Below are 10,364 nucleotides of genomic sequence, written 5' to 3'. Positions count from 1 at the left end.
AAAAAAAAAAAAAAAAAAAAAAAAAAAAAAAAAAAAAAAAAAAAAAAAAAAAAAAAACTCCTGTTAACTCTGGCTTCCATGGGTACTTGCACTCATGTCCACATTTACCCCTCCTCTCAGTACATATAGTTAAAAAATAATACAAATCAAATACAGTTTTTTTAAACATTAACTTAGAAAGCCCTTCTACTCATAAAAGTGGATCTTGTAAGCTGAAGGTGGAGGTGTGCACTTTTAATTTCAGTATTTTGAGGCCTAAGCAGGCAGATCACTGAGTTAGCCAGGGCTGTTTAAAAAAGAACAAAAAACCAAAACATAAATACATATTTAACTGCTTATAGCATAAATTCTACAATAGTGATCTATCTACCTACCTACCTAACCTACCTACCTGTCTGGGAGAATACAGGCATTATTTTCCTATTTAGGCTCTACTTTATAACTGTTTACAATGTAACACAGGAGAAACAATATACTTAATATAACCTTGGTGGGGGCGGGTCAGCAACCAACCTCCCTCCCTCCCTTTCTCTCTCTCTTTATTGAAAGGCTGGGCCAGTATAACTGCCCTGGCTATCTTAGAACTCCCTTTGTAGACCAGATTGGCCTCGAACTCATAGAGTTTTGCCAGTCACTACCTCTGCTCAGATTAAAGGCATGCACCACCACTTTTTAAAATTTTAATTTTTTTGTTTGTTTTTTTTTTTTTTTCTTTTTGAGACAGGGTTTCTTTGTGTAGCCTTGGATGTCCTGGAATGTGCTATGTAGACCAGGCTAGCCTTGAACTCACAGGGATCCACCTGGCTCTGCCTCTCAAGTGCTGGATTAAAGGTGTGCACTGCCAATACCTGGCTCAAAACTAATTTTCTTTAAATATATTTTTGAGTGAGATAGTTGCATTAGTCATGAAATAATTTGGAAACAGTATGCTTCTCTGTGAAGGAAGAGAACAGATACCACCACTGTCGGGCTTAGGTTACCATTTTATTTCCTTAATCAAAAGGTAGAAATGGGGGTAGGAGACACAGCATTTAGAATTACTGGCTATTCTTATAGAGGATTGCACTCCATTCCCATCACACACATTGTGGCTCACAATCTGTTATAACTGTAGTTTCAAGGAATCTAGTCTTTTCTTCTGCTGTCTGGGCACCAGGCACACCCCACGGTACACATACATACATGTAAGCAAACACTCACGTATAAAATAAAGTAAATCCTTCCAACAAAGTAGAAACGGAACAAAGATTAAGAATTATATTGGTAAACCGGGCAGTGGTGGTTGCGATCCTTTAATCCCAGCACTTGGGAGATAGAGGCAGGCGGATCTCTGAGTTCGAGGCCAGCCTGGTCTACAGAGTGAGTTCCAGGACAGCCAGGACTACACAGAGAAACCCTGTCTCGAAAAACCAAAACCAAAACAAAAAAAAAAAAGTTATATTGTTAGGCAAGGTTAATTAGTGGGTAAAGATGCTTGCCTCTAAGCCTGACAACATAAATTTGATACCCATTACCCATATGATGAAGAGATTCAACTCCCAAGAGTTATCCTCTGATCTTTGTACCCATGCCATGGAATGTATATCCCCACACAAAATAAATTAAAATGTAATAATAATAGTTATAAGATATAATTAGGCCTGTTTTCAAATACTACCCCTTCCTGGTTTCTAACAGTTTATATGATATTGGGAAAATCAGACAGCTGAGCCATAGCTTATCGATCTGCAATATCTTTAGAGTAGTTGTCTCTGCTTCATCGGTGTGTTACTATGAAATGAATGTTGTGTGTACACCACCTAGGCTGTATATTTGTGGGGTTTTTTGTTTGGTTGGTTGGTTGGTTGGTTTTTCGAGACAGGGTTTCTCTGTGTAGCCCTGGCTGTCCTGGAACTCACTTTGTAGACCAGGCTGGCCTTGAACTCAGAAATCGGCCTTAGGCTGTATATTTGTAACAGAGTACATGCTAGCAAATGCTAGCTGTTGTTATTCATTTGGAAAGTGGTTGTGTTACAAGCTTGCCTACCTAATGAAGCAACCTGTATCAGAAAACATGCAACAATGTCATTAGGTGTGAAAAATGTGGTTTGTGTTGGACTTCTCTCCCTTCTAAGGTCTGGAGATTGCTTTAGTGCAAATCGTTGGCCAGAATCCGACAAGTCGTGATTTTCAGTTCTTCCCCATGGCAGTGCTCACGCAGCAGCTTGCAGTAGTGACGGTTGCTGATGGTTTGTAAAGCTTGACGAACTCAACTTTACAAAACAAAAGCTTTGGCTCGAATAGACAGACAGGATTTATAGTAAATTTAGGCTTTTAGTAGGTAAACTTTGAAAAAAAATTCTATTAGGCTAAATGTATATCAAACTATATTTTAAAAAGTTCTTTATGGGTGTTTGTGAAAGTCAAAGGACAACCTTCACTGTCACTTTTCAGGAGCTTTCTATCTCTGCTTCCTCCTCTTTAACATTCTCTAGTGTGGACTTTGTCAGGAAGCACAGGCCGACTGGTTAGTGAGGCCAGGGGTTGAGCTCTGTCTCTCTGTCTGCCTCTCCAGCTTGAGATTAAAACTACACATTTGTTCTCTTAGGTGCTGGGAATTTAACTCAGGTCCTAATGCTTGCAAGGAAAACATGCTAACTAATTAGCTATTTCTTCAGGTCCGTAATATGTATTTAAAACACGAACAACAAAGCAATCCATAAACTTCAGCCTGAATATGACATCAGACATCTATGCTTCCTGCAACTAGAGCTAAAACACCAGGGTGGGTGATTTGAATTTAGGAATTCAAAACCAGCTTGCACAAAACATAAAGAGATGCCATATCATAAACTTAGGACTTTGAGTGGTAAATCATTGGGATTTATTTTTGTAAAGGTTTGAGGCATTAAAATTAAGCAAAGGACAAGGAATTGGAGGCATATCCTCATTTTGGAAGTGTATGCATATCATACACAGCTCTGCTGCGTCTATAAAACAGAATAAAATAAAATTGATGAACCAGTTTGTCACACATTTGGTTTCATATGTGAATTTCATCATGTGAATTTTTGAAATACTTACAACCATTTCATTCAATAAATAGGGCCCGTCGGAAAAAGGGTTCTGCTAGAAGATTTGGCCTACAGAAACTGTGGGAGTGGTGCTTGGGACTTGTTCAGATGAGCTCTTTACCATGGAGAGTTGTGATTGGTCGCCTGGGAAGGATTGGACATGGAGAGTTGAAAGGTGGATTATGCTTTATATGTTTTTTTTTTTTAACTTTGTTTTATATCGATGTATATTTGGTTCGGAGCACATTAAATAACGTGAATAAAATGCTAAAAGGCTCAATACTTCCTAGAAGATGTGGGTTTGCTGTCTAGTGCTCACCTAGTGCCTCAGAACTGTCTATAACTCAAACTTCACCAGATTTGATGCCCTCTTCTAGCCTCTGCAAGCCTGCACATGTGTGGTGTACAGGCATACATGCAGGCAAAATACTCGTACATATGAAAATAAGGCTTCAAATGCTAGAATTGTCAGTAAAAGTTTTTGTTTTAAACAAGGAACCATATATATAATACAACAGGTATAACTAGTATCTATTATATGTATAATACAAGTATATGTAACAATTTTATAAATATATAATCATATATATTTATATATTTTATACATATACACTGACTTGATTCTGAAGATAAGCCATCAGGTGTAAGAGTTCTAACTTTATGATGACCTCTATATTAGAAGAAATACACTAATTTAAAAGCTGTTATCTATTTCTCTTTCATCGTAACCTTGAGTCAATCTCATAACAGAGCGGTAACTTTAAGTACTGTCCTTCCCTATTGATATCCACAGATTGGAGTTGTTTGCTGAGTCGTCGAAACTTGCAATCTCTAAGCAAAAGGCTCAAAGACATGTGTAGGATGTGTGGCATATCTGCTGCAGACTCTCCAAGTATCCTTAGTGCTTGTTTGGTTGCAATGGAACCCCAAGGTTCTTTTGTTATCATGCCAGGTTAGTTATGTTCAGTGTATGTCAGATTTAATTATCATTGTACGCGTTTAACTTAACTGTTACATAAAATTCTGCACTTACAAAAAAGGAAAATGCATTTCTCTTTAGATTCTGTGTCAACTGGTTCTGTTTTTGGAAGAAGTACCACTCTAAATATGCAGACGCCCCAGCTAAATACCCCACAAGATACATCCTGTACTCATATACTTGTGTTCCCTACTTCTGCTTCTGTGCAAGTAGCTTCAGCTACTTACACCACTGAAAATTTGGATTTAGCTTTCAATCCCAACAATGGTAAGTTAATTGAGCCTTAAATTTTTTATCTAATTTGCTTTGAAATCATGGTCTTTTTTATACAGCCCTGTTTGGCCGAGTACTTGCCCAGGTGTGGTCTTGAGCTATATCCCTAGCCATTCTTTATATATCTGTTTGCTAAAATACGGCTTTATATCATCTACTAGAATATAATTGTAATTTAGTGAACCTTTTAGGTTGTGTTTAGTAGAAGAGGAAAAAAATAGTGCTCATTGTTACTTGAGGTCTTCATGGATCCACATATATTTTAATAATAATAATCATTTTGTTTTTCAAGGCAAGGTTTCTCAGTGTGTCCCTGGCTGTCCTGGAACTCACTATTTAGACCAGGCTGGCCTCGAACTCAGAGATCCTCCTGTCTCTGCCTCCCACATGCTGGGATTCAGGTTGTGTGTCACCAGCACATGGCATACATCATCATTTTGTTCTTTTATTATGTAATAACTTGAGTGTTTTACTTTTTTAAAGAATAGTGCCCTTTAAAACATGTTTGCATTCCTTGCTATCTTTGCTTTTTACTGGTTGCTTTTATAACATTATTAACGCAGTGGCTTAAGAAAACAGGAGTTTGTTCCATTGTAATGATCAAAGTCATTCTCATGAGGTAGGGTTTCTTATTGATCCCTCTAGCCTCTCAGTTAGCCTGTTTCCTTGCCTTTGCCAGCTCATAGTGGCCACTGTAGGTTTTGACCTTTGGCCTTTCTCTCCATTTTGAATGACAGCAGTACTTTCTTCTTTTGTCACCCACTCTTCTCTTTCCTTCATATTACTACTCCTAGAGCTGGGGTTAACTCAGTGGTATAATGCTTACCTGTTATTTGTATGGCCCTTGGGTCAATCTGTGGGAACACATTTAAGAAAAAAGAAAATGACTTCTATGATTAAAGGGCCCATTGGAAAGTGCAGAATAATCTCCATATAGGTCTCTTTAGATTGACCACTATCGCAAAATTCTTTCTATGGCTAGTGGCACAATACTTGGCACATGATTGATACTCAGTAAATATTAGTCTCATTAACTCATTTTGCTTTAAGATATTTTTTGGTTGTTTGTTTTTTGAGGCAGGGTCTCACTATGTAGCATTGACTAGCCTGGAGCTCACAATAATCCTTCCCCCTTTGCCTCTGAGTGCTGAGATTAAAAGCATGTGTGAACATGCCCTGACTGCTGTTTTGAGATAGGATCTCACTGTTTGTAAAGCCCAGGCTTACTTACCTAGAGCGTACTTTACAGGTTGGCCTTACTCAGAACAATCCTCATCACCCAGCCTTCTATGTCGTTGGACTATGGGCATGAGCAATCATCCCTTGCCTGTCCCATTTTGGTTAAAATTTATTTTAGTACTTTAATGTCAATAATCACAGTATACAGAAAATAGAATATTAATTTCTTTTCTCTGTACAGATGGAGCAGACGGAATGGGTATCTTTGATTTATTAGACACAGGAGATGATCTTGATCCTGATATCATTAATATACTTCCTGCATCTCCAACTGCATCTCCTGTACATTCTCCAGGCTCTCATTACCCCCATGGAGGTGATGCTGGCAAGGTAATTCTTTTAAAAAAACATTTCAGTGTATGGAAATGCCATCTGTCAATCCATTCATCCATCAATCCTTCCAGGGATTAGTATATAAAATAGAAAACTTTCCCTTTGAAATTAGCAAGAGATGAGTATCAGTTGACCTCATGTACTCTTGTTTAAAACAGTAATTAAAACTTTTGTTGTGCAATGATCTTCCTGCTTCTACCTCAGAAGTATTGCGGTCTCAGGCATGCGCTGTCTGTGGCCTTTTTCCTGTATTTTTTTGAGTTGGAGTCTTTGTATACAGCTTGGGGTGGCTCCTAACTTGTGAGCCTCCTCTGTGCTGGGATTCCACCAATGTCTGGTTCTTTTTTTCTTCTTGCTTTTTTTTAAACATTAGAAGTACTACTAATTTTATGATCAAAACACATTATATGAAATTCTCAAAGAACTAATAAAAACGTTGGGGGAGAAGCTGTTTTTATTGTCTTATCACAGTAGAAGGGTTTATGGTGCTTGAGGTACTGATGTAATGAATATTTTTATTATGCATTTTATTTTTCTTTTATCTGTTTTCTTAAAGTAAATGCTGAGAAATTTGTTGGCCAATTCAAAGGGAATGAATAAAAGTCTGTGGTATTATAATGTCTTCCAAAACACTGTTGAAATTAATGGCATTTTATAGATAGTGCTATGGGAACAGAGAATGGAATCTGCCTTTTGAATTGGGGCAAGGAATTAGTTGAATAAGTATTAGAACATAAGTGGCAGCTATATTGAACAATTTGTATTTTGTACTCAGTTCGACCTGAGGCATACTCATTTTGTCTCACAGTTTTTGTAACACACTGTTTTTATGATATTACTACATTTAGTTATTAGGCTTGGAATTAAATTTAAATGTCACATATGTTAGACAGATACGCTGCCGTGAACCCACATCCTCAGTCCTCTTTTTTTCTTTTGAGATGGTCTAGCTGAGAGTTGTCCAGACCAACCTTGAACTTTGTAGCCTACATAGCCCTTTAACTTCTTTTTATCCTCCTGCTTTAGCTCTGAGGCCTGTCACCAGGTTAGACGTAGTACTAATTGAGACTCTTAAGTATATAACCATTTAATTTTTAGCATTTTATGTGGTTTATTGAGATAGTAATATGAGATTATTAATTGTTGTAAGCATTTGTATTTATATTTGTTGTCTAAAGATGTATTAAATGAACTAATAATACTCTTGTCTTTTTAAGGGTCAGGGTACTGATCGGCTACTTTCAACAGAATCGCATGATGAAGTAACTAATATTCTTCAACAACCATTGGCCCTTGGATACTTTGTATCAACTGCCAAAGCGGGTCCATTACCTGACTGGTTCTGGTCAGCATGCCCTCAAGCACAATATCAATGCCCCCTTTTTCTTAAGGTATTAGTATTTCTGTGCCAATTCCTAACGAATCCTAATAGATAGTTTTTAGTTCTAATAATTACTAAAGTAGCATTTTAAAGTTTTATAGCTCATTTGATTTCCAAGTTCGTTTATGCTTTATTGTGTGTATTTCTGTAAATGGTGTCATAAAGAGAATTACTTAATATGAAACACATAATTATAAAAAATTTATATGAAGATTGACTGTTATTCTTAAGTCAGGCTCCTGGAACTTTTGGTTTTAAGTTGTATTTTCATTGTAGTACAGAAGCTTAGAGCCTAGAAACACTGCCCTGTCTCTTTGTGTTCTTATCCTCCATCTAAATATATTGTAACTTTGGAAACTCATTCATCTAAAGTAATAACTTTGTAGTAGACATCAAGATTAAAGCCTGGGTCTTTGTTATTTGAATGGAATCATACTATACTCCTATTTTATTATTTTGAGGATTAAAAAATTTAGCAACTTTGTAATACTTGGTTTTAGTTTAATTTACCTACTCTAAAAAGTTTTCTTTATATAAATTACTTTTGAGTAGGATGAGTGTGATAGCTCATGCTTTTAATCCCAGCATCCAGGAACCAGAGGCAGCAAGTTTTCTGTAAGCTTGAAGCTATCCTGGTATACATAGAGAGTTCCAGGCCTGCCAGGGATACGTAGTGAGACTTCTGTCATAGAAACAAGCACATAAACAACGAGTTGAGTAGGTTGGGCATGGTGACTTGAGAAGCATAAGCAAGAAGTTTACCCAGGAGTTGAAGGCCAGCTTGGTTTACAATGAGTTCTTAGTGAGCCAGTAGGACAGAGCTGGACTGTCTCAAACCATAAGCTGCTGAGTGGGTTTTAGGAAGTGAGAATCTTAGACCTATAGATACTTCTTTTTTTAACCTTCATTTTATAGTCTAAGTTACCAGATAGTGAAGTAAAATGAGTCATGAAAGCCCTGTGTGATTACTGTTAAAGTTGCCAGTACAAAATGAGAAATGAAGACCTGACTCTCACTATGTAGAAACCACTGTAAGTGGGCTCTTCATCTTTCAGGTCAGATGATAACACTTCAATTTCTTGAGATTATATTTTAGTAGTTTCTTGAGGTTATATTTTCTATTTTTTTGATACCCTGGATATATATCCCATTCTGTGAAAGCTATTTGCGATTAGACAATGGGCTTCTGTAGCACACTTATAAAGACTATTAACTGTCGTTAATAATCTGAGTGAATTTCCCCTTCTCTTAATGTGAATTAACTATGCTAGGCAAGTACTCTGAGCTCTCCCTGCCCTTGAATTGCCTATTAATAAAAATTATAGTTTATCCCATGACTTTTATTCTTCTCTGAGATATTCATTGGTCTGTTGTAAATCTCATTTACATGAACATCTTCTCAAGGGACTTTCTGCAGAATAGTAGGATGGAATCTCCACTAAGCAGAGTTCCTTGGTCCTTTGGGAAGTGCTGCCCACTTACAGTCACAGAACCTGTATGTACACTAAAGTTCTCATAATAGCAGTAAATAACTTTGCTTACCTAGCATTTTCCAAATTTAGTGTAATACCTATATGTAGTTCATGACCTTAGTGTTTCAGGGCACACTTTTGTTAGTAAACACTTTTATGAAAAGTCCAAGGGACTATCCAGATTGTTTTCTACTCAATATTTATTTACAGAGAGGATAGTGTAAAGTGAGTGAGCATTCACCCTCAGATACAGTGTAACACGATTAGGACTTCTGTTCTGAACCCCAGGTAAGGCATGACTTAACATAACTTTGTTCACCTTTTATTTTTTTCATGTATCTCATTTTAGTTCTATACTGTAGTCAATAAAACCACATCATATATTTCTTTTTACTTGAGAAATCAGTGGGTTCTAGATGGTTAAAAATAATATTTATTATAAGAATTAAACCAGCATTCATTTACTTTGTAGTGATTGGCCAAGTGAGACTTATTTATGATTCATAAATCCAGAATTTATAAACAGTTCAAACATAAGTATTGTTGGCTATATTTCTGTATGTACTTTATAAGAGCTTATACATATATGCAGTCATGATGGAGAATGTAGATGGTATAAAGAAGCACCTTTAAAGAGTGTAGGAAACTTTTTTGAAGGATTGTCTGTGGTGAGCACCCCCACTGTATCATGATGTTAATACTACTATACAACTTACACACTAGATGATTAATTTTACTTAATTGAAATGTGAAAAATATTACCACATTTCTTCTGCTCATTGCTATCTCTAAATGTGCGTGCTGTCGTTTATATGCCTCTGATAATAAATGTATTGCACAGGGAGTCGTGTGCATTGTATTGATTGTTAAAGTGTTCATTCAGAGGCAATTTTGTTAAATTTCCAGCTTTGCAAAAAAATAAAAATAAAAATAAATAAATAAATAAAATGTGCAGAATTATTCCTTTGACATTTTATTTTATTTTATTTATTTTTATAGCACATAGGTCCCAAGTGTGGCTGTATGGTCTCAATTTTGTTTAACCCAGGGACAGGGTATATACTTCAGGCCTATGGGTTCAGTGTTTCCTTAATCATTTGCTTTATAGACTTGGGCAGATTATATTTAGAAGATAATTGTAAAGCTTGTTTTTAAGGATTGCTATATGATTTTTAAAAGTAAAGCTAAAGTAAAAATTATAGAGACACGATGTAAGTTTTACACCTTAAAGTTTCCATCAAAACCATGAATTTTTATAGTTGCTCCCACAGATAACACTGTCATAAGATCAGTTTCATCAAGATAATACATTAGGAGAACACAGTGAAAGGAAATGTTGCTTCGCCTCTGTGCCTGACTGCTTCCCTCCCTTCCTTTGTAGGCCTCTTTGCACCTCCACGTGCCTTCAGTGCAATCTGACGAGCTGCTTCACAGCAAACACTCCCACCCACTGGACTCAAATCAGACTTCAGACGTCCTCAGGTACAGTTCCCATGATGCTAAGGGTTCTCTGTTTCAACTTGGGTAAAAGAGAATGGCTATTATGAGATATATTTATTCTTTTGGGTAAGAGTTCACAGCATTTTATTTTTGAATCATTGGGTGATCCCCCCCCCCCCCCCCCCCCCCCCCCC

At 36.7% G+C, this 10,364-nt stretch overlaps 1 protein-coding gene across 1 annotated transcript in view; it reads left to right on the top strand.

The window, feature by feature from the left end:
• The window catches only part of Med13 (mediator complex subunit 13), a 90,418-nt gene that overhangs the window by 78,126 nt on the left and 1,928 nt on the right, over positions 1 to 10,364 (top strand). Inside the window, exons 24-29 of the mRNA XM_021176461.2 lie at positions 3,086 to 3,228; positions 3,847 to 4,005; positions 4,114 to 4,299; positions 5,726 to 5,874; positions 7,095 to 7,268; positions 10,112 to 10,212. Coding sequence (XP_021032120.1) covers positions 3,086 to 3,228; positions 3,847 to 4,005; positions 4,114 to 4,299; positions 5,726 to 5,874; positions 7,095 to 7,268; positions 10,112 to 10,212 — 912 coding nt within the window. The remainder of the gene's footprint in view (positions 1 to 3,085; positions 3,229 to 3,846; positions 4,006 to 4,113; positions 4,300 to 5,725; positions 5,875 to 7,094; positions 7,269 to 10,111; positions 10,213 to 10,364) is intronic.

The sequence above is a fragment of the Mus caroli genome, chromosome 11, assembly GCF_900094665.2.
Source record: "Mus caroli chromosome 11, CAROLI_EIJ_v1.1, whole genome shotgun sequence".
Taxonomy (NCBI): Eukaryota; Metazoa; Chordata; class Mammalia; order Rodentia; family Muridae; genus Mus; species Mus caroli.
The sequence above is the reverse complement of the archived record's forward strand: the minus strand, read 5'-3'. Positions and strand labels throughout refer to the sequence as shown.